This window comes from Nymphaea colorata, chromosome 5 (assembly GCF_008831285.2).
Source record: "Nymphaea colorata isolate Beijing-Zhang1983 chromosome 5, ASM883128v2, whole genome shotgun sequence".
NCBI lineage: Eukaryota > Viridiplantae > Streptophyta > Magnoliopsida > Nymphaeales > Nymphaeaceae > Nymphaea > Nymphaea colorata.
The window spans coordinates 8,678,832-8,704,118 of record NC_045142.1 but is presented as its reverse complement, the minus strand read 5'-3'; the positions used below and the strand labels follow the sequence as shown (position 1 = coordinate 8,704,118).

The 25,287-nt window shown below is 36.9% G+C and overlaps 2 protein-coding genes and 1 long non-coding RNA gene across 4 annotated transcripts; 2 read left to right on the top strand and 1 right to left on the bottom strand.

Annotated features, from left to right (window-relative positions):
* The first annotated feature begins 2,398 nt into the window (after nt 1-2,398).
* On the top strand, nt 2,399-6,517 carry LOC116255110 (photosystem II D1 precursor processing protein PSB27-H2, chloroplastic). Of its 2 annotated transcripts, none has more exons than XM_031630867.2 (3): nt 2,399-2,811; nt 3,590-3,978; nt 6,088-6,517. In XM_031630867.2, exons 1-3 carry the CDS (start codon nt 2,523-2,525, stop codon nt 6,223-6,225), a joined length of 816 nt encoding a protein of 271 aa, XP_031486727.1. In that variant the 5' UTR covers nt 2,399-2,522; the 3' UTR covers nt 6,226-6,517. The 2 variants fall into 2 exon arrangements, with proteins under 2 accessions (XP_031486727.1, XP_031486728.1); XM_031630868.2 differs by having other exon boundaries at nt 2,562-2,811; nt 3,585-3,978.
* Nucleotides 6,518-11,513: 4,996 nt separating this feature from the next.
* On the bottom strand, nt 11,514-12,141 carry LOC116255122 (uncharacterized). The gene is made up of 3 exons (XR_004172825.2): nt 11,983-12,141; nt 11,727-11,803; nt 11,514-11,617 (listed from the first exon to the last, which is right to left on the bottom strand). It is a non-coding gene; the product is annotated as an uncharacterized LOC116255122 (long non-coding RNA).
* A 4,662-nt stretch (nt 12,142-16,803) lies between these two features.
* LOC116253814 (phosphoserine aminotransferase 1, chloroplastic-like) lies at nt 16,804-18,391 on the top strand. Its single transcript, XM_031628761.2, has one exon. It carries the CDS (start codon nt 16,901-16,903, stop codon nt 18,185-18,187), a length of 1,287 nt encoding a protein of 428 aa, XP_031484621.1. The 5' UTR covers nt 16,804-16,900; the 3' UTR covers nt 18,188-18,391.
* The last annotated feature ends 6,896 nt before the right edge of the window (nt 18,392-25,287 follow it).

Here is a 25,287-nt window from a genome sequence, read left to right as displayed (position 1 = left end):
AAAGAAGGTTTTGTCCTTCAGACAGCACCAAGAATACTTGGTACTCTCTCTCTCTCTCTCTCTCTCTCTCTCTCTCTCCTGTTTGATCATGACTGGAGATGCATTGTGTGACTAAACAGGTCACCTCATGGCATTATGATGCTGCACAAACCTGAAAAGAGAAATCTAATACAGGCAGAGGCAAGTGGGGTGGCAGGGGCCATGGCGCCCTGTTCAAGTTTTTAGAAAAAGAAAATTTTACTTATAAATCTTAAAAATTTTAGGTTACAATATATAAAAATTTAAAAAATGTATATTTTGATGCAACATTCCTACCTTTTCCCCTATTTGTATATAGCTTGGGTAAAATACTAAAGAAAAGTTAAGACAGCCAAAGTAAGACAAAGTATAAAACATTTTTACAAAGAGCAAGAGAAGTATTTTATTTTACTGCCTGGTTGAGAGATGAATCCTCCACGAGCATTTACTTTTGCTGTCTCGAAGTGATGTCACTGCTACACTTCAACTTAGATATAGGTGCCCCAGCCCCTTTTTTGCAATTTAGAGAATTGATTGCATGAGAACTCAAGATACTGGCCATCTACTAAAACATGCTCTACTTGTTGTGCCAACTCTTATTTTGAGAGCATGTAAAGAAGGCAATACAAGCGAGACAAAATGTAAAACAAGATAAAACCATCAAAAACCATCGAACCACTAATAAACTGTTCTTAGATCTATTTCTAAGGAATGGTTGATCTTCGTACTGACAGACAGGTGGGTCTCCAAATCAAAAGTCAATTTGTATAACCATCGAAGAACCTTTTTCTTAATTTCTTCAATTTGAAGATTACTAATTTTTTTATCATTCAGATCAGCTCTAACCATATCGAATACTTTTTCTTCTCCCCTAAAAGCAAATTGTTTGAAACGAGTTCTTGATATATATATATATATATATATATATATATATATATATATATATATATATATATATATATATATATATATATATATATATATATATATATATATATATATATATATATATATATATATCAAGAGAGAGAGAGAGATCTAAGAAGGGGACCCACCTGTATGTCAATACGAAGATCAACCATTCCTTAGAAATAGATCTAAGAACGGTTTATTAGTGGTTCGATGGTTTTTGATGGTTTTAATGTTGATTAATAGTCTTTTAAGTAATATATGTAAAAGCCACACCCATTGATTTTTTGTTCAAAAACTACTTTAAATGCAATATAAACATTTTAATATATTTATAAAGACTATTGTGATGTAAAACATGCTTTGATTTAAGTTGTTTTAATGGAAACTATTTATTTTTTTATTATCATGTCATGAGGGGCGTTCAATTTTTCTTATTATAAAAACATGATTAATGATCAACTTGGTATATATTTTGCATCAACCCATTCTTAAGATCATATCCATAAGGTTAGATTGAAAAAAAAAACTTTAAACAACTAAATTATTTCTGATCTACGTGTTTTGGTTTGTACCAACTTCTCTCTTTCTGTCTTGTCGCGGCTGAGTATCGGGTCCCTCTTTTTACCTCTTGCCCTTTCTTCTTTAGTGTCTTAGCTTTTTCCTGGCACTCCCTTGTTAATAGTCTTCCAAACCCACCATCCATTCGTCTTATGTTCCTCTTTTGTCTTTTCCCCCACCTGTCTACTTACTGGGGTCGTATTTGGAGGTTGTGGCTCATTTCAGCTTGGTGGCGCATTTGAGAGGAGTACAACAACAGGGTCTTCAGGGACACATTCTCTTCGTCAGATTATGTGGCTCGTCTTGTGCAGGGGATGTCTAGTTTGCCATTCGGTTAAGGCGCCGTGGTCTGTCTGTGGCTAGGTGACTATGCCGCTCCTTCCTTCCTCTCTATTCACACATTTCTACTCACTGTGCATTGTATTGTATATTTCATCTTTTTGCTTTTATTTTTATGGATTGTTTTTGTATCTATGAGTCCAGGGGTGTCTTCTCTCCAAATTTTGTTATATATTTCCCATTTATATATATATATATAGAGAGAGAATGATTCCAAATGAAAAAGAATTTATCAGTTAGAAAAACCATGTCAATAGCCGATTTTTTCGGCTTTCCAAGGGAGTGAAAAAAAAAAAACTCTAGTTTTCATGGCCTACCAAAGGACGAGGTATCACACATGTCTGTTCTTCTGTCACATTTTTCTTCCTTGCCTTAAGTGGAGACTCTCACAGATTTCCTAAGGCAACATAGAAAAGAAAATTTAAAATATCTAGCGTTCCAAATCAAAATGATTTACCTATCGATTCGATTCGAGTAAAACCGATTCGTCTCGGTTTTTGTAACTCTGGGAAAAATCTTGTCATGGAAGAAAAAATACATCTGAAATGTGAACTTTGTCCGCGGTCTCATCTCCGCGTGTCAACATCTAGCCTTTCTGCTTGATATGAGAAGAGGATAAACCTCTCTCCACTCTGTCTGTCTCTCTCCCTCTCTCTGGGATTCCGGTAATCTAGGGTGTTTGAGCAAGGCTGACAATGGCGTCCACCATCGGCTTCTCTTCTTCCATCTTCCGCTACTCACATTCACTCTCATTTTCCTCGACTCTCCATTACTCGGCAGGAAAGCGCAATTCTCGTCGGTCAATCTTGGCATTCTTCGGCGATAATGCTGCAGAGAAGTCCCGGGGGACGGCCCGCCTGGCGATGCAATGGGGGATCAATACAACTCTGCGGAACCTAATGAAGCGCGAGCGCCGTGGATGCAAAAATTGCAGGAACGGAGCGCCAGCACGCGGAGCAGACGAAGCCGACGAAGAAGAATTGGGTTATTAGTTCCTATGCCCACTTTCTTAGGTTTTATGTTGTTTGTGATGCCAATGATGGCAAAATATATGATTTCGCGAGAACATCACTATCTAAATAGCAATTTGATTGTCATATTACCATGACATTAGAAACAACTTTTGCTTGAAATATCTAAGTGCATATATTCTTAGTTTGTCTTTCTTATTTTAGCTTTCAAGACCTTCATAGCTATTTGTTTATGTTTTAAGAAGAAAAAAGAACCGTTAATCCTATTATTTCTTGACCATTCTAATGTTATTTACGTTTTTTAACTCATCAAAATTCTAACCCAGCAGCCAATTCTTTGGAGAAGTCTTAAAAACCTTGACGAGAACGTTTGCAGTTACAAGCACATACAGCATATTTCTTGGAGAAAATGCAGCATAATTTCTATAGAATATGTTCAGTTTCATGTGATAGCTTCTGCTGCCTAAAACGTTTCATACTTTTATGATGATAATTTATCACTCTTACTGGTTAATATGGTTTTGGATTTCCCAGTAGACGGTAGCATTCAAGTATTACTCTACTTTATATTGTTACAACTTACGAAGAAATGAAGATTCTTTTGACTGATATGGAAGTTGGTCCTTTTGATTTTAAGTGAAGCAGTTGTCGCTTCATGCTTGGTCAGAGGTGGTTAAGATTTCAATAGGATGAAATTGGGCCACGCTCTTTATAGTTTGTATACGCCTTGCACCATGTTGTGACAACTCTTCCTGTGCTCTTTTTAACCATGCTCCATTCTAACAGAGTAGAGGTATTGCAATGGCGTCTGCAACCTTCTCTACCTTATTCGTGCTTTAGCCATCGACGGCTTTTTCTGCTGAGTGGTTCTATTCTGGCGACATCTGGGCTGACAGCGTTAGGAGTTTTGGCAGAGGAGCAGGAGTCAAATGATGGTGACAATAATGGCATTTTTGAGACCATCACATCATTCCTTGATCCAAATGAGACGACTAAATCGGGGAAAATTTTACCAAAGAGTTATCTGAAGAGTGCACGGGAAGTTGTGAAAACCCTTCGGGAGTCACTGAAGGAAGAGTCAACAGACATGGCCAAGTTCAGAAAATCTGCAGATGCTGCAAAAGAATCAATTCGTGAGTACTTGGGTGGATGGCAAGGAAAGGAATCAGTTGCTAAGGAGGTACTTTATCTTTTGCTTTTTCTGAGTTGATATGGTGTTTGTGGTTGAGTTTGATTTCTTCAGTATTTTCCTCTTCGAAGGCTATTTTCATATCTAGTTTTAATCGTACATTCTTGCTTTTGCCAATCTAAGCATAAGATTCTTGCAGTAAGTAAAGACTTTGAACTTTGAAGTAATTCATGTTGAGTCCGTCAATACTGCCCTTTTATTGATCATGTTACTGGTGGATGAGGTTTCTGCTAGGTCAATTTATGTAGTAATCACAGCAATTATTTAGGACTCACCATGTATAAGACAAGTCAAATTTTATAATTGATGTAAAAAGAAGCATATACTGATGTCATGGCTGAGTCAATATAATAAATGTGAGTTTCGATAATCTTGCCAAATTACTAGAAGAGACCAAAGTAACTAGGTCATCTGAGTTCTTAGTTTAAATTGGGAAGAGGTTGGAACCTATGTCAGATTAAGGAGGTGACCATTTTGATGATGTGCAACTCTCTGCAAGTCTCTTCTCTTTCTTTCTCCCTTGTTGTTTCCACTGCAGAAAAACTTGGAAACTGAGGATAATACCTGTCTAGCTGCAAGTTAATGCTGATCATGGTATTATTAAGTTTTCATATATCCGGTGAACTTTTCATAGAGCAAGTTCAACTTGTTTGGGCTCTTACATATCCTTGTAATGGTATACTGGTGAAGCTTCAAAATGAATGGTTATACCTTCTATCTGTCAAGCGATTGCTATGTTTTGGCATTATCATGTTTTCAATTCTCTGATGAAATGTTTCTGGGTTGAACACGGAAAAAGTTTGTAGCTTGTGTGTACTTCAACTGGTTAGCTTAGGAATGAAAACACAAAATCTAGAATATTTGTTCTCCTACAACATGTATTCCCTTTCATCAAGACATTACAGGACGCTGAACACCATGAAGGGAAGGACGACCATGAAATTCTGATCTGCAATATGACCTATAAGATCGTCACTTTTTTCCATTAACTAATGAGGATTAGTTCCATTGATATCCTCGTTTCTTGAGACAGGTAACATCTCCAGTATGATGGAGTTTTAAAATGGTATTGTGAATTTTCACAGAAGTTACTAGATAGATGATACTGTAAAACCATTCCTGCAGTTATCGTTGTATTTTCAAGAACTGTGAAGGCAAAGAAAAGAACAAAAATATCTTCAATATTTTGAAAATACTGAAAACAATGTGATGTTTTCCCCTTTGAAAAGAACATTTCTTATGTATTTTTAGCTTCTTCTTTTTTCATTTTTGTTGCTTCTTTTAAACACTTTAAGATCCATTTTGAATGTTTGTCAATGTATTTGTAAGAAAAACAGGAGTAAGAAAATTAGTAGGCTTTCCTGTTACTTGGCTATATGTTATTTTTGAATTTTTTGAGATTTTATGCAGAAAAATGCAACTTTTGCTGAAACCCCGAGAAAAATCTGATAAAAACCCAAGAAGATAGTTTTGACAGTGGCAAGACTAGCCTTTTTCTTGCAATGAAAAATGTTGTAAACTGTTGGTGTCTTTGTATTATCTATGTATGGTGATTTCTTGTTGTTCTTTCTCATCTTTTCTCATTTCTCTTCTTTCTTGTAATCTCCTTGCTGCAGAGTAAAACAATTGAGTCATACAGAATGCAGCTCTAGTTATCTGGAGTTCTCGAAATTATTGCTCAAGGCTGTAAAAAAGATTTATAGTCAGTATCCTTTTCTTTCTAGCATGGGAAAATAGTTCTTCATGAGCAGCTCGATCGAGTGACCAATATCACAAAAGAGCTAGTGAACTGCCAGATATTTCACTTCTTTCTCTTTCTGAAATGCTTGTCTTTCTTCCTTCAGTTTCGTTGGTCCATCACTGGATAGTAACGGTACTGTTGCTTTTGAAGGCACAATTTTTTTGCAATTCTGCTACTCCCATTCCCCTATATAATCATGCACAGTTCTCCCATGTTTATCTGCTAGTAATTCTTATGTTGTCATAATATGCTAACAAATGGATAAGTTTCCAATTCTCATTCAAGGATATACATGTGTATGCATTTGGTCTCTTTGTGAGAGTTTCTCATTTTCTATTTTGACCCCATTCGATTAGCAGGAATCATATGTAGCTCTCGAGAAAGCAATTAGATCCCTCGCCACTTTTTACTCTAAAGCAGGCCCATTTGCTACACTACCTGAAGAGATAAAGCACCAGATACTTGATGAGCTGAACAAGGCAGAAGCATTTCTATAGCACGTCATCAAGGGTGCCAATATGATTCTGCATGGCACTCACACCACTGGAATTCTGCATTCCAATCCTCATTGATGCACAGTTCATCATAAGATGGCGAGACAACATTTGCAGTATCTTCTAGAACTGAACTTGGGCTGGTGTTTACTGTGCCATTTACGAGGAATGTCATCAATCTCCAGAAAAAATATGAAAAACGTGGATTTTCATATTCATTTTTCAATCCTCATAATTTGAAAAGAGAGTATCGAGCCATTTCTGCTGTATCTGTAATGATCCGACAATTTACCTATGTTAAATGTGCGCTTCATTTTCATAAAATATCAAAGTATTATATGGCATCAAATTGTGCATATCATGCACCAGCTCTATAACCTTTTCATTCAAATTAGCAGTCACCCTGCTACAAAGCAGTCATTAAAATTACTTTGCCTTTTTTCTGCATGAAACTGAAAACGGTTGCTCTTTCACAAAGCCAGGTTGCCAAGAATATCCCTTATTTCAATTTCGGGAATGCAAAGACTTTTTTAGCTGGGGCCGCAAAATTTTTCCGTTAAATTCCGGAGCTGCCGTTGATATTACAGGTGACGTACATATCTCCGGAAACATTTGTTTGGTGGTGGAAATGACACTTAGTAATGACAGTTTGTGATTGCATTAGTCTCTTAAGGCACACGGGTGCGGGTATGGGTTCAGGTACCAGTTTGGAGATGGTAATTTTAGAAATATATATGTTTTATGTGTGTGTATACATATTGTGTGTGCGTATATGTAAAATATCTCTAAAAATTCAAAATTAAAACAACATTTAAATAAATATAATATAAATACAAATACTACATGTTAATAATCAATAACTCACAAAAAAAATGAAAACTGAGCTACAAACAAGCTAAGTAAAAGTGAGTAATTTGAATTTGTTTTGATCCAAAAAGTACCCCCGTGCACAGGGGTGGGTGGCTCCCGGGCGATGGCCTCATTCCAGCTAATTGAAAAAAAAAATACATTGAAAAAAATAATGAAAATTTTTAGTTGAATCTTGTATTGTTTGGATTGGGTTCAGTTTGGCTTCACCCAAATTTAAAGGTTGGACTTTTTGGCATGCCCCTAAAAAAAAAGAGGACTTTATTAAAGTACCCATGCGACTTAGATTAGCCCATTTGGAGATCGACCCCACATATAATGCACTAAAATGTTTTTAAGTTCTTTCCGCTAGCACATTAGTTTCTGCTCAACTCTTGAATTTATTGTCCGGTATATATATGCCAGGTTAATTAGCTGGAATCTGTATTTTACCTAAAAATTCAGAAGACTTCTAATCAATTTATAACTACCCAGTTATGATAACTTTTAAATGACTACTTGGTTAGCAGAATATTTTTCAGACACCTGCATGAGACATTAACCTCAATGACACCCGTGTTAGTTCATAGAGATTATTTCACCTCTATTGCTTCTCCCACCCCCAGGTTGGTCAGAGTCCTTTTATAACCTCAAGGTTAAATTCAAACCCCATTGCAATGAGCACGAGAGACAAAGTTACCAAAAAATTGTCATAAACCACAAAATTTTTAAATAACAAGATCAAAATTGCAATTTGCTAATCATGATATTATTATCAATAATCAGTTCAACATTCAACAAGAAATATACTTTAGTTTTGAGTTCACAAAATCACAGTTCATACAGTCATACTTCATAGTTCATACATCAATACAGATTACATCATCAATCGGAGTTGCTTCCCACTTCCACTTTCACCAATATCTTGATTTTCTTCAATGCTTTCAACGATATCATCATCATCGAACGCCTCATAAGGAATAACAGGATCAGAAAAATCCATGTTAGCAGTATATAAATTGTGTCCTTCATCGAAATCAAATTCATCTGGATTTACATCCTAATATTGAGATGATCCACAACTGCATTTTATTAAAGATGAAAGTTAAACAATAAAAAATATTGACCATAAAAATATAAGACAACATAAGAAGTTGAGCAAAACAAAACAACATAATAAAGAAATACCTGTATTCTTTTTCTTTTCTTGAAATAAGATGCAAATTAAAATGCACATAAACCAAGTCATATGCACGTTGGCTAGTGAGCTTATTCCTTTTAATATTGTGTATATGACCATACATGCTTCAATTTCTTTCACAACACGATGATATAACAGGTTGTGATAGTAACCTCAAAGCAAGTTTATGAAGCACGGACATTTCTGATCCATAGGACGCCCACCAATCAAAAGGACTCATGTCATCATCTTCTCTTGCTGCTGCTATGCTTTATGAACTAAAATTTCCTAAAAAAACTTGTTATATTCACAAATTGTTTGTCTTCTGATATAAGAATCTGTCAAAAGTCTGTCCATATATGACATTCTTTGAGTGTTTAACTCATTATCTAGATTTGGAGTAACACGTTCAGGAGCTCCTTCAATCCATTTTTTAGTGTAATATTTGGGATTTAAAGAATATGCCATGCAATGCAAGAGAGTATTACTTTTATCTCATCTTTCAACTAATATTGTACTTATGCGATCAAAGAACTCTGAATTATCAAGTACAATGTCTTTTTTTTTTCTTAAAAACTATACGTTGAATTTGTTCAATCATATCTTCCCGCACTACATAAACTTTACGAAGCATAGGTTCATCTTTATCAACAGCTCTCAACATGCACCAAATTGGCTCTGTGAAATCCAAAAAATATGTAATTTTATCCCACCATTTGTCTTCAACAATAAGGTTTTTAATACTTAGTTTTAGCCTCATCTTCAACCCGATAAAAGCTCCACTCTCTACTAAACATCATTTGAATAAGTGCATCTCGCACTTTTTGAATTATTTTCAACATGACAATTATTGAAGTAAATTGTGTCTCTACAACCTTTAAGAATCTCAAATCAGAATAATTACTAAAAAGAAACAATGCTTGTTGGTGATTAACGATGAAATTTCTAATATTTCTTGTATCTTTTTCAATCTCTTAAATCCATGAGAATAGCTCATGTTCCTTGGGATCTACATCTTCATTTGGATGATTGAATATGTCCTTCAGTGCTAAATTCAAAGTATGCACAACACATGGAGTCCAAAAAATATGTAGAAAATCATACCTCAAACTAAGTCCAGCACTTTTGCATACAACAGCATTGTCTGTAATGAGCTGCACCACTTTATCAGGACTAACCTCTTTGGTGGCTTTTTCAAATAATTGTTTTAAATATCCAGCATCTTTATATTCTCCAGATGCATCAACTGTCTTAAAAAATATTGGTTCATCAAGTGCAATGACAATGAAATTAATTAGTGGACGTCTTTGAATATCTATCCACCCATCAGAAACAATTGATACCCTAGTCGTATTTCATTTAAACTTTTTTCTTTTTAAACTTTGCTCAACTTCGTTTTTTCATTCTGAAGAAGTGATGTGCGCAACTTTTCTGAACAGGGAGGTATATATCCTGATAATTTGCTATTTGTAAGCCTAGTACAAGCCTTCTTCCAATATGGATTTCTAGCTACATTGAAAGGAATGCAGCTAGAATAGAAAAACTTAACAATCACTTTATCTATTTTTGCCCTTCTGCAAGAATCAAAACATGTCTCTATAGTCTTTCTTTTCTATCAGAACTCTTAGGATTTGTCACAATAATGCTTGTTTTCTTCTTGTTGTGGATTGCATCAACACAATCTTGCAATCTCTTGAACTCTCGAGCTTTTTCTGTAGAAACACTTTTACATCCTCGAATTTCATGACCTGACAACTTCAACAAATGTGCCTTAATTCTTTTGTAAGATCCTACAAATGTACTTTGACAATATTTGCATACAAAATGCACATTTCCACCGTCACTGCCTACATCATTAGTGATTGCTTTCATTTCTTTCCATAGTAGTTGTTCTTCAGATGCATATTCTTCACCAGGTAGTGTAGAAGACTTTGAAACGTCACCTTTATCTACATTCACACTAGATGAAGAACATATTGCAAGAGAATCTGAAACAACTTCTTTTCCTTTTCTTCTGTTTGGCATCTTTTATGGTTTATCTAGTGTTGACCAGCTCTTGCACTATTGCACAGGTAGAACATCGAACGATGAACTTTAATTTTAAAACTATTTGTGGATATGGAACAATAATTGCAAAAATTTAAGTGACATTCAGATTGAATAAATGACAAGAGGTAAACAAGTGAGAGAATTTTATAAGGGATTGATAATGTCAGATTCCAGCAATTTATAACTTTTAGAACGTGCATTTGAGTATTCAAACAAAAAAGAATTCAATATTCAGTAGGAGTATTCAATATTTTACTATTATCAATGCATTGATAAGCTCTCGTTCTGACCATTTGAACTTCATGTAGAACAGTAGAAGTATTCAATATTCATACACAAGACTTTAGAAATCACACTCATTATTCTCTGTTCTTTTGAATCATTTTCTTTGAAAAATAGGAAACTGCACATTACATAATGCATGATCAATATATCAGGTGAACTCAATAATTTAAGTTAGTTAACGTTCCAAGCATGTAGAACAAAGCATGTAGCTTGGGTAGATTTTTAATAAATAAGTTACAAAATAAATGTCAAACATCTGCCATAAAATTAGATGGAAGAGCTTGACCATTGAACCGTCATATAACCAACAGAACTAATGCGACATTTACCACCAAACTGAGATAGTATCAGGAAAACAAATCTTAACATTAAGCACCAATCAAGCATAAGGAGAGCTAGCATTTTGATCAACCACCACACCATACATATGTTCAGCCCAAGTGGAGCTAGCATTTTGATCAACCACCACATCAGGCATATGTTCAGCCCAAGTGCCAATGACATAAGAATAACATGCAAAAAAAAAATAAAAAAACAGAACAACAAAGAGAGAATCATCTGATAAATATTTAACTAATGTGCTACTTCTCCTTACGCTTGATTGGTGCTTAATGTTAAGATTTTCATTAGACTGGCAAGGAAGAGAACTTTCCACTAATCCCAAAAGGGATATATATTTAACTAACATGTGTCGTAGTTGTTTCTGTCATAATCAATTTTGCGCGAGTTCAAGAAGCAATCAGCCATTCTATACATTGTAAGCTAAATGAAAATCTCTTTGATGAAGCAAATAAATTTATTAGAAAACAGTGTGGCTTTGGAAATGAAGATCGGTCTGCCATGGCACAAAAATAATTAAGGAATCAAACAACAAAAAAATGAGAACCACTGTAATACAAGCAAAGAAAGGACAGAACAAAAGGATTAGCAGCTTGCCTTGAAATCTTGAGCGATCTCACGAACAAGCCTTTGGAAAGGAAGCTTGCGAATCAGCAACTCGGTACTCTTCTGGACCTCTAGAACTTGCAAATTTCTCTGGAAATAGGAAAGTAGAGGTAAGGAGACAACACAACATACACCAGTCGCCAAGGCATGCGAACAATTTGTGGATTAGAAAACAGAGAACGGGGGAGACTGCACATACCGAAGAGCAACAGTTCCAAGACGGTAACGGTGGGGCTTCTTCACTCCACCTGTGGTTGGGGCAGACTTCATGGCTTCCTGTAGACCATGTCAAAGAGCATGTAAGGACCAAAGCAAACACATTGAACTCATAAACCGAAAGAAAACAGGGGCATTGAAAGAGGGTTGAGGAACAAGACGAAATAGGAAAAACAGTGGAGGGAGACAGACGGCTGGAGAAAACGAAAATCTGAAATAAACCCTTACAGAGTAGCTACCTGAACTAATTTGATGCCGTCGAAAGAGACGATCGCAGCCGACGCCAGTTGCCAGATGGAGAGGAGGCTACCACCGGTGGAAGGGATGATCACATGAGAGATGGAGAAGGCGTTAGCAAAGGGGCGATAGTCGTGCCCGATAGGTTTTGTTGAAAATAAAAAAAAAACCCTAAAAAATGGACCAAAATAAACAAACTCGTTTTTTACTGCACCCGACTTGCGTCAATCAATAAATGACATTTTTAGTCGGTGCGACCATTGACAGTCTTGGGTGTGAATCAGGGTCGCACCCACGTCACGTCGCGTCGACACGGGCGTGACTTTAATTTAGGCGCACCCTGGTATCATAGCTTGGTCGTCCATAAAAGTCGATGTTATCCGACGGCCGATGACAAAATGTAAGTGAAGGTTCTCCTGGTGTTACATTCATTGGCGGTTGGACATTGGCCATTTGTTTATTAATGATTATAGTGTATGTTGTTTCTATGCATAAATCCAAGATTTTCTGGTGAGATTTCACTGTTTTCTAATGGGGTTTGGCCGTGAAACTTTGTAGTTATGTTTGTAGAGCTTAGTAGAGTCCGGCTGACATATTAATTGCATGAAAATTCCTCACATGCACAATCCCTATATTTTCCCAAATTTGTGATCTTATTGAGATGTTTTTTGATATTTGAAAGTTTTTGGTTCCTTGCCTTCAACCCACCTATGTTCGATGAATTGTTTGAACAAACTAGGACTTTGAATCTTGTTGAGCCACTTAACCTGTATTTTTGTAGATATCATCCAGCATGTTTAATCGTTGGATGGTGCATTTGATCATTTGTTTGTGCTCTTTGAGTTAGAAATAACATCATGTTTGTGTTGTATATTTGTTTTATAATGTTCATTGCCAGACATATGATGATCAGAATTAAAGTTTAGGTACTTGTTGGAGAGATTGCATAACAAGCTATTCAACGAGTATTAATTTGCAGGAATCGAATTTAATACAAGTAAAATATAGCATTCACAATGGGGCGGGTTGATCATATTAACATTGCTTGACTATTAGCAAGTCAAATGATTTGATCTTTGGAGCTGTAGTTATGTCTTCTATGGTCCCTTTCATGTGTTACTTTGCTCGTTGATTTTGTCTTGGCAATGACTTTTTACATGACCCTTATTTTGCTGATTGAAACACTATACACATGTTTTGCATATTATGACTTGTACACGCCAAATTTAGAGGCAATATTGTCACTTGTAATTAGATAATTGGATTATTACATGATGGATAATCGAAGTTAGATTACGAAAAGGAGAGATAGTTTGGAATATGAAAATGGGGCTAAGCAATTCTTAGACTTTGCTATTGCACATCATGCAATAGTGAATAGAAGAATGAGGTATCCATGTGTGAAATGCAACAATGTACTTACTCAGGCAGCTACAAGTGTCCTTGATCACATCATTTGTAATGGATTTGTCCAAACATGTGTTTGTTGGGAATATCACGGGGAAGAAAGAGGGTCACATGAAAATGCATCAGAAACAGTTATTAAAAACATTCACAGTTTATTGCCTGACATGTTTTGTGTACAACTGGATACATCCTGTCCTTAGAGAGCAAGCAGTAATGAAGATAGACAAAAGTAGATGGTATGAATAAATTGTATATTATTGGGTATACCATGTAAGGAGTCCATGTAAGATATATGTGATTTGGTGTTTCGGGAAATTAGTGAAAAAAAATGCACAGGCACATCTAAAATGGAAATATGTACATACAACAGAGACATAGAGTTTCACCAGAGTTAAGGCAAAGGAGGTAAATGCTCTCATGGTTAATATATTCTTTTGCAATGTACAGTTTAGGGAAAGTTTAGAATAGTCACCACATGTTGAGATGTTCTTTGCTACTAGAACTAATAGGAATTTAAACTATTCAAACCTAAAAACTAATAGTGTCATTAAAATAATTATATTATTTTATTTTATCAGCTGCGAACTGATGATATATGATATGAATTCATGATATATATTACTTTATTTTGTAAGATCAACTAAAAGAACAACACCAAAGTTGCCATTTTTGGCTCGTGACGGTGACATACATACAAAGCATGTGGCAGTCTGGTGTTGCCTTCATGCTGGCACGAGATCTCCATTTGATAGGCGTGTGGATCTGCTCTGGTGTCCCTGCTGGCTGTGCCCAAGACTTGTGTGCTAGTGACATGGAATACACTCAAGTGGGTTCGGTCCGCACGGTCAGTGCTACGCCAAGTACTTGGTCTGCTCGGTCTGGTGCTGCGTGAAGAACTGCGATGTGCTGAGCTTGAGGTGGATCGAATTGGGTGCACTTGCTCGGGTTCTGCCTGAGCTTCATTGCTGAATCCGTCGGGTCCTGCAATGGATCCTAATCGCTAGTAAGAAGGATGCATGCATAGGGTCTAGAAGTGCATGGGTCACTTGGTTGTGCCGCGAAACGATGAGCTGCCGACAAAGGCTTCAGACCGCTTGTTGCACCTTCATCAAAGGGTAGGGTGGAGCCAAAAAAATTTTATGAGTTTGATCGAATTAAAGTTTCTAAATTTTGACTAAAACCAGAATATCATTTTTCAAAACTTTTATATAAAATAAGTGATTTTTTTAATTTAAATGTAAATTAAAGAAAATAAAATGAGGCCAGCGGTCAAGTGAAACCTACCTTAGCTCCGCCCATACTTCCACCTGACCCCACATCACAAAACCTTGTACATCCTGTTACCTCCATCTGTCCAACTCAAGTACCGAATGGATTATGTACATAAAACGTCATGCATAGTCGTTTTCATTTTTTTTCAATTGTATAATTTTTAGTATTTAAGATACATGCGTACCGTTAGAATTCCAAAATCAGCATTTTTCCCCCAAGAATAACATGAAGGCAAGATGGTTGGCTGCCGAAGTTCCATTTCACCGCATTGAACTAAAAAATATTTTAAGTCAATATAAAATAGTTAAAGAATGGTCAAAGTAGTTCTAGTTGCTCATCAGTAATCAATTGGTATCTTTGACATGTCTTTTTAAGTCTTCCAATTTGTGCATAGACTTGTAAGATCTTATTTTACAATGTTACCTGGACTTACTAAGATGTTTTTATATAGTTATTATTGAAAAAAATAAGCATAATTATATGTTAAATGTATTTTTTTATGTTCAAACATTATTTTGGTTAAATTTTTTAATATTTTGAAAAAGAAAAAGAGGTTGGTGAAAACAACAGGCTACCGACCCTAAGTTTGGGTCGCCTTTTCTCTCATGAACGACAAAAGTACTCGTGAAGCGCCCCCTGAAAAAGAGCAAGGATCCAAAATCTCTTTTCTGAATTCTACTTCTTAAATAAAAATTTATAGGAAATATGTCTAAGATTGGTAATATAACAGAAACACGCCCCCACATGAAAATTTTCCATTGAACTACCTGGGGCTTCAAAATTATTTTTCAAGACACATCAGTTACTTACCACCCTTAGGTTATTTGATGATGGCTAAAATAAGGTCCTTATAGTGGAGTCTCAAGCACAGACAATAACAATCGATTAATTCGTTTTTTTTTTAAATTTTCTTTTTAAATAGAAGTTTTGTTACCTTATGTATTTTAATTTTTGGTTACTTAGAATTAGATATATAAGGTTCCATTTAACTCCTTATTTTACTTGGAGAAAACCACACATGCGCAAAAGTTTTGGTCACCCACACATAGCTTGAAATCTCCAAGGCTATCTCTTGCCCATAAGGTTTTGCCTAAACTTCAATGACACTATTTTCAGTGAATTTAGATCGTGGTTTCAAAAACTTGGCTGAACTCATGAATTAGTTTAGGGTATGTTTGACAACAATAACAAATTGTTGTTGTCTCATAAAAAATTGGAGTTAAGTTCATGGGACATTGTGTTAGATTGTTTAATGAATTTGTCTCAATTTCTAAAGCCACTTAGTAAAATAATAACAGTTTGTTATGATTGCCAAACGACCCTTTAGATATTACAGTAATTCAAGAAGAAGAACTTATGTAGGCCACTTTTGAGAATTAGTAAGTTTAAGAAAATTGTGATTATTATGGTTTTAGGATTTCTTTCTTTCCTTTTAAGGTCTCTTTGTGATTAGAGTTTCTTTGGCGGTGTTCTAGATGCCTGGTTTTTGATATTAAGATGACTAAGTATACGAAGGTGTCAAATTCAGAGTAGGGCAACTTAGCATGTGAGAGAAGAATGATTAAATGATGTGACTTAAGTTTTTTATTTTTTAAGGTTTTATGCATCAAGTGACCAAATAATTAAGATACTTTGATAGATGTGGTCCACCGAAGTTATTAACAAGAGTTTTGAAACAAAGTGAAAAGAAATTTAAAAGAAATCAGCAAATCAAGAACCCAAAATGTATTATATTAATTGGATAACCCACTTTATTTTCAAACAAACAGTATTTGAAGAACGACGACATAACTAGCTCTTTATACTATTATATTAAATCAAAAAGTTGTGGTTTGGCCTGGAGAGCACAACGGTAAGAAAAAATTAAAAAGCGAATGAGTTTCTGTTCAAGGCAGCGGTTCTATGACAGTAGAAAAAATTGGTTTGTGAAAACTAGTTTTTTAAAGTTCTTTAAATAAAATGTTCACACTTTTCACCTTCAAAAATTGGTTTCGAAGCAAACACCCCGATAACATCCCCACGAAAAAGTTCAATTTTTTTTGTTCCTTGCTGTCATATACCCATTTGGTTGGGGTGGATTTAAAAATTGTCTATTTTCTAACCTAAAACTTTCGCTCACTACATATGGGAGAGCAAAAGCGCCACTTAGTCCCGTTTCCTCCTCCCCACAGCTCTCCTCCCCCTTCCTCTCTCACCGTCTCTGCACACACACACACTCTGTCTCTCTCCTTTCTCTCAGAAATGGCCGCAGCGTCTTCAACCTCTCAATCGTTCCTCCTTCAGAACCATAGAACTCCATTCTCGAAAAAGACCACGGGAAGCCTCTCTCTTTCCTGCCCCGTTAATGACCACCTCCCAGCTCCACAGAGGAAGCCTCTCTCCATTTCATGCAAGGCCGTCGCGGCGGCCCCCGTCTCCCCTTCCGGCGCGCAAGCCCAAGAGCGAGTCTTCAATTTCGCCGCCGGCCCCGCTACCCTCCCTTTGAACGTCATCAAGAAGGCCCAGGCCGAGCTCGACAACTGGGGAGGGTCGGGCATGAGCATAATGGAGATGAGTCACCGTGGAAAGGAGTTCCTGTCCGTGATCCAGGAGGCCGAGGCAGATCTCCGCGAGCTCCTCAAGGTTCCCCAGGATTACGAGGTCCTCTTCCTCCAGGGTGGCGCCACCACCCAGTTCGCGGCGATCCCCCTGAATCTTTGCAAGCCTGACGATCCCGTCGATCACATCGTCACGGGGTCGTGGAGTGACAAGGCATCCAAGGAAGCCCAAAAGTTCTGCAAGCCCACCGTCGTCTGGTCCGGCAAATCGCAGAAGTACACCGGGATTCCCTCATTCAGTGAGATTAAGCAGGACCCAAATTCGAAGTACCTGCATATCTGTGCTAATGAGACGATCCACGGCGTGGAGTTCAAGCACTACCCGGCGCCTGTCGGAAAAGATTGCGTCTTGGTGGCTGATATGTCGTCGAACTTCTGCTCCAAGCCGGTGGATGTGTCGAAATTCGGGTTGATCTACGCCGGGGCGCAGAAGAACGTCGGCCCGTCTGGCGTGACCATCGTTATAGTTCGGAAGGATCTCATAGGCAACGCGCAGCCAGCGACTCCCGTGATGCTTGATTACAAGATCCATTCGGAGAACAAATCTCTGTACAATACTCCCCCATGCTTCGCGATCTACATCTGCGGGCTGGTTTTCAAAGATCTGCTGAACCAGGGAGGATTGGAAGCGGTCGAACGAAAGAACTCAAAGAAGGCCGGGATCCTCTATGATGCCATTGACGAGAGCGGCGGATTTTACAGGTGCCCGGTAGAGAAATCTGTTCGGTCGCTGATGAACGTCCCTTTCACGCTTGAGAAGTCGGAGCTCGAGGCCGAGTTCATCAAGGAGGCTGCCTCTCAGGGGATGGTGCAGCTTAAGGGGCACAGATCGGTTGGTGGTGTTCGTGCTTCAATCTACAACGCAATGCCGTTGGAGGGCGTTGAGAAATTGGTTGCGTTTATGAAGGACTTTCAGGCCAAGCATGCATGAATGTGACGGAGGAGGAAGGATCGTATAGTTTTGGTCCTGCAAAATTTTCTGCTTTCTTGCGAGACGGAATCCATAGGTATTGCCTCCCAAGTCGATCACATATCTTGTTACTATTATGTTCTTAGTGTAGCATCTTTGTTACTCTTTCGAGTAATATGTAACGGCAGCGAGTATGATGGAATAAACATCTCTTTGTTGTTTTGAGCTTTTGGGTAACGGAATATACGAATCAATGGAGATGAGTTTGGTAAAAGGAAAGGAATCTCATCACCTTTTCTTTATGTGTTAGAGTTGCTTTACCCTTTTCCGTTTTTTTTTTTTTTTTTTGGCTGGCTATGAACTTTGTTCTTTTAGTCGGTATTGCTGTAGCTGTATATAGTGAAAGAGCAGATCTATTTCGTGATGGCATATTTCCCTTTTATTTTATTTGCTGGAGATCTTCTCTGGACCCCACGTGATGTCATCCTTTAATAATTGAATTGGAAAATTTGACCTCTCAAACGGATTTGAATTGTTATTCCTTATGCTCACGTTTCATGTGGTTGGGACCCATAGGCTTTCTTCAGAATACATCTAAACCATTCATTAGGACCATTTTTTAATACCGTCATTGACACTTGTGTGTCCTAGCAGTAGTGGTTTTTGAAGCTCGTATCTGGAAGATGAAATAAGAAGATGTGAGACTTTGCTGTTTTTTAAGTTGATTTTGCAGTCAATAAGTTGAATAAAAGTACCAGAAATTATACAGAGGGAACAAGTGCTTGTCAGGAGAATCACAAAAGCTTCCAAATTCATTTCTCTGCATATTCTTTTTGAAGTTTTATTGCTCTTTTTGCTTTGAAGTTTTGTTTCAGTATGTTTTTACAGAGGTCTATACTCTTCATTTTGGTTATCAGATATATTTATGGTAATTTAACATTTTTCAATGGTGTTCCTGTATGCACATTTACATCAGCTGTTTAGGTTCCTATTGTCAATTTCTTACCAACTGTGAACTTGTGTTTGAGAACTGACATTATGTTTATCCGAGTTATACCACCTAAATGAGACAATGTTAGAACTACAATGAGGACCTAGACAGAATGAAATGATTTAACTGTATGAGATGTAGATCTAGTAGTTTTTACTATCCTAAAATATTACAAAAATTTCTATATAGAAGATAGTTTAGTATACATAATATTAATTTCTAGATTTCTATTTGTGAAATATAACATATGAATGTCTGAGGCAGGTAATGGGGAAAAGCATGACAACCCTGACTTCCATTTCTATCTGTCTTTTTAAGGAATATTCCTTCTTTTGCATTTAGCGATGAAGGAGATAGACTCAAAGTAATCAGGCTATTGTGTTTTGTATAAGTTAGGATCTAACATTAAGATATGAGGCATGCTTGTTAGCGGTTACTAGTTCAAAAGCTCTTCTCAATCATTTGAAAACTTCAAGGCAGATTTTGGCAAAGACTTTCTATTATTATTTGTAATGATATAGGCAGGGAGCAGTTTATGGGAGTTTACTGGATTCAAGGTAGTCAATGTTGGGAGGCTGTCACCTAAGAGCGGGGTGAGGGTGCAGATGCGGTAATTTTCAAAAAGTTGTAGGTGCAGGTGCAGCGAGGGTGTATATATATGTATATAAATGTTACATTATTATTTAACGGTTTAATAACCTTATTTATTTATATTCATATATAATTTTTTGTATTAAAGATAATTTAGTTATGTGCACATTTAAAATGGTCAGTTTTGACCCGGTTCGGCTGACCTAACTGAATGTGCTGTTTTGGAGAAGCACCAGCACTAGAGTTGACACGGGCGCAGCATCCATTTAGAAGCACCCATGTAACACAGTTCCTGATCTACTTAGCCATCTTTTTAAGTACATTCCACCAACTGTTAAGGTGGTACTTCTGATAGGTGGCCCAACAAATGGAGGAGGGCATGGAGGCAGTTTTGTAAATACATAGATTTTGCAGGTTGTGGAATTCATGTATGTATCTTCAAAGGTGCTAGGCTCAATGTTCTCAATGCCTTTCCAGATGTGGACAGTCAAATTATTGAAAAGTGAAAACTGAAACCTTTTTGAATTCTGGCAAGGAATGGAACCACTTCCCGATTGTATGACTTTGTTTATGGGGTTTGTGGTTCAAATTTTGTATTTGTTTTGTGTAGTTGTTATTATTTATTCCTATTAATAATATGGACTGGAGCCCATCTCCAAGCAGTATTGCATCACAATCAGTTGGAGTGTTATACATGTCATTCACTTTTTTCAAGATCAAGAGTTATCGTGTGATCCAGTTGTTTGTGTACTGTGTACGTACTAACCAGTGCCTGCCCACCCTCATTGGCCATCCCTCTCTTTCTTTCTCTATTGTACACCCACCCACACATACACACACACACATGTGCACATACACACACACATAGAGAGGGTAACACTCACTTTACAACAGAGCATCCTCTTGTGGTTAGCCTTAAGGCTGTTGACATTAATAGGGTTAGTGCTGAACATAAAAACTTGTAGGACTTGGATGCTCTACAGCTCTGCACAGAGTAAGGCATGCAGTCATGATGTCTCCACTGCTTCCTCATTGCAGGAATAGTTTTTTCCTCTGTGCCAGTCCCTTTTCAGTCTCATGTCACCATGGCTCTGCATAGCATGAGCATCTTGTTGCCTACAACGTCTTGATTCTTCAAGTTGAAGAAGATTATTCCCCTTTCATTGGAACATCCAATTGTCTATGCCAGAGATTCCCTTGTTTTGCGGCCGATGCTTCCTCTAAACCAGATTGGTCATCTTTTGGTCCCTGCTTCATTGTTCATTTGATCGATATGGTCACCATCTGTATCCTACCATAAGGGGCATCACTCGCACATCACTGCTCATCTGTGGAAGATCATCACTTTGCTTTGAACAACCGGAGGCTTTCCTTCCTCCTTTGTTGCTTTCTTCTCCTCCAAATTAAATTGGGCATTATATGCTAGCTGCTCTTTACCATCTCATTATTTGCCAGTGCCTTTGGTTGTAAAAACGCAATTTGTAGAGATTTAGGGCAACCACAAAGGTAAACATTGCCTAGAGTCCCCTTCTCAAAACTATTTTATTGTTAAGTTAATCTTCTGGCTTAAGACTCATCTTGCAATTGTTCCCTGTAGATCTAGGACATTTTTCTAAAGCATACCTTGCAAAAATTTGGAAGCACCAATTCTGGTATGGTATCATTTGTGTTATCCCTACAATTTTTAGAATATATGTCATTTCTGTTCTACTTTCAAATATATTGTTTGAACCATTGGATGGCTTAAATTAAGTCGTTGCTGGTGCCAAATATGATGACCCATTCTCTTCAACTATCTTGAGATTCTATTATTAAGAAAGAGTTAAATAAGTGATTTCTTAGTCATGTGTTTGACCAAATTTTAATTGTCTGAATTGCTTTAGGACTGGAATCGGAGAACCTGAAGAAATAGTATTATTTCTTTTACGAATAGAAACATGGTCACGTTTTTTAAGTTTCATTTTTCCTCCTCATACATCTCATGATATCCAAGCTTACTCGTAATGACCAAAATTAAAAATAAAGGTGTATTAAGCAGTTTCCTAGAAAAAGTTTCATAATAGGAATTCTATGATCAAGTGATAAACTGTCATCGAGAATTTAAGATGTTTCAGTAGCCATCTTATGGCTCGAAGTGAATATTTGAGTATTTCTTTTACTAGTAGAAACTTGATCATGTTCTGAGAAACTGTATAATTACCTAGATGGTTCATGTTGATAAGATCTAGGCATCTAAGTTTGTTCATCTGGTAGATCACTGAAAGGCTTCAGTGAACTAATAGCAATTTTGCCCTCTTTGTCAAAAGGCATTTCTCCGACAATGCCTTCAAGTGAATAAAAATCCTTATTCATCAAAAATAGTTAACCATAAGGCATTGCATGGTAAGTTTGGGCTATCAATTTGACACAATTTCTCATCATAAACCAACATTTGTCACTGGCCCATAAATTGATTATCAGAAAATTCCATTGTATCAGTTTTTCGAGACTTACATACTCAAATGTTCACTTTAGGAAACAGAGAACATTCAGCTGACAAATCCTCACCACATTTCTTCAAACTTTGATACTATACGCTTTTTTTTTATTAAATTGTCCTAATCATATATTTAAAAGTATGTGAACTTTCCTTTTTCTAATTGTCTGACGACATATCTAAGTATCACTAAAAAATTAAAATGCATGAACTAAGTAAGAAATTAAAACTCATTTAGACTAAAATATATTAGGAAGCTACTCTCTCTCTCTCTCTCTCACACACACACACATATATATCAGGTTACTGGAACTTTTGTTCAGGTAGCTCACTAATAGGAAACTGAAAGGCTGTTTGTTGCCAAATGCCTATTTGGATTCAAGAATGAGTTCTAGTATTGGTAATTCCCATGTAGATGCCAAAATTCAACCAATTTTCAAATACGTCTCTTTAAATTACAGATCTTGGCCTGGTTCAATTAGAGCAGTAAACTCAGCCGTTTATTGAATGGTCATGAATTAGACTACGGAATACATAAATAGATTCAGGGACATGAGTATATATAACATGTTCATGCATATATACATGATTCATTTCATTTTCATGCAGCTGCTGCCAACTGCTGCTATATTTACCTCACGTCCTCATCCAGAAACCGTATTCGCTTTCACATTGCTAGATTCCGGATAGCTTACTTGCGTCTTTGTGCTTTTTCCAATATTAATTTTGGATTTTTTGAAGACATTTTTTTTCCCCATTTTGACATTTTTGCATATTTTGATTCATAATAGTTCTTAATTTGTTAATCTGTCTCAGATATTGGAATGTTGACCGAGGACATCAAAGTCTTGTTAGTCAAAACAGGGTTAGGACCGCATTAATCTCTAGTTGCACTTGGAGAGGCTTCACACCAACCCTGGACATACCTATTATATTATGTTCTTTTTAATATTATAAAAGGACACCAAGTTGGCCCTACCCTAGAATGTTACTTCAGGCCTTTCATGGATTTGGTTCGGCCAAAAGACGAGTCTCTGACGCTGAGGCTGAGACTTTGTGTTTCAGCTGGTGTGCTGCTTGTAATGCACTTAGCTGATCTGTGAAGTGATTCGGCAACCCAAATTTTTAACAAATTTTTTGGCATAACTATTTCTGCAATCTTGCAAGTAAAGGTGTACATTCTACCTTTTTGTCTCCACTGCTAAGATGAAAAGTTTTGGGTTGCATCCAAGATTTATTAAAAAAGGAACATCCAGTTTAGATCTATAAAAAGGAAAATCAAGAGTTTAGTTCTCTCTCTCTCTCATATATATATATATATATATATGAACATCCAATTTGTATCTAAGGGACTTTTTGTTCCCAAATTTTGATATACATTTTCATTTTATCGGCTTTCTCTCTCTTTCTTTCTCGCACACACATACGTATACTTCCAGGGTACATCCCAGGGTTCAAGGATGTATGAGAGCCTGGGCAGATGGAGAGGCTCTACTTTCAGCTCTGTGACTCGGTTCTGCTTCATATGCCCAAAAATGTAACTCTTATGAGAATTATTGAAGCAACGATATGGGGTCTCTGCCACCAATCTAACCAACTAGATTACGCCCTTGAAAATCTCTCACATCTAATATTGCTTTTGAAAATTGAATGGGACTTGCAGATGTGAATTTTTTTTGTGGGAAAGCATCGTCATTTACGACTGACTGAGGGATGTGGTAAAGAATCAAATTTGCTTCTCATGTTAATTGACGTGCGATTCTAGCAATATTAATTTCAGAATTGGAGATTTATTAGCCTCAGTGAGCAAACTAATACTTTTCAACCAGCAATTAATCTGTCTCGGTTTATACAGCACCCAAGTCTTTTTCCCATTAAATTTCTAATAAAAACTGCTTGGGCGTGTGGGGATGCGCGAAGCATGTTGTTATCTGGGACAAGACTTTCTGAACGAGGTGTCTCAGACAAATTTTCCCACCCGAAAAGTTCAAGGCATGTTTCCAAAAGAAATTGGGATAGATAAGACGAGTATCTGGAACTTGAAACTGAATGTCTCAAAAATGTACATTCAAACACATCTTAAAAAGTCTTTTTCACCTGGTTGCTACTTATACTCCGGTGGGGCTGACGCCCGAATTTTCCTTTTCAAAGAGCAGAGCTCTTAGGAACAATGTCGATCAGCACCCCACATGGTGTCATCCGTTGGCATCGACCGGTTTTTTTATTCATGAATTTAATAATTAATTTTAAATAAATTGTTGAAAATGAAGCAAAAGAGGAAAGGGCTTTGAATTCTTGTCAGTATTTGAATGCCGTTGCTTCAGTACTTTCTGGTCATTGATGATGACCGGCAATAAAATCAATTGGCCTGTTGTTTTGCCAAAACAGCGGCTTGTGTTCAGATCGTTCCCAGAAAGATCTAGGGGGCGCTTTAGAGGCTATTTATCAAAGGTAAAAATCCTTTCCTATTTTCTCATAGATTGATTTGGGTGCAAATATGTAGGGAAGTTATGGCTTTCCCAAACCTTTTATTAACAATAAATAAATGCAAATACATGAGGAGACAGGTGAAAAAGAAAAAAACACTAACAAAATGAAAGGTATAACTTCTGCCGAGGGGCGGAGCCAAGGTAGGGTTCGCATGGGCTTTGGCCCCACCTCAAAAACTTTTTTAAAAAAATTACATGTAAATTTTTATAAAAAATCACTTATTCTATATAAAATTTTGAAAAACGGTATTTCTGCCGTAGTCAAAATTTAAAAATTTTAATTCAGCCTCCCTCATGATTCTAGCTCCGGCCCCTTGAACTTCCGCCGCCAGAACCGAGTGAACACCTCTTGAAAGAAGTACCACACTTTCCTTGACACCATGCAGCTTGAAAACATGTGTTTAGACTCTTCATCACAAAGAAAGCAACGATTGGGAAGTTGAAACCCAAAACTCTTAATTCTATCTAGACTAAGCAGTTTCCCTTTCAAAGAAAAGAAAAGACGCCAACAAGCATGGGGCAAACTTAGAGTAAGGATCAATGGGATTCTTGTTTTTCATCTCATTGTATATCC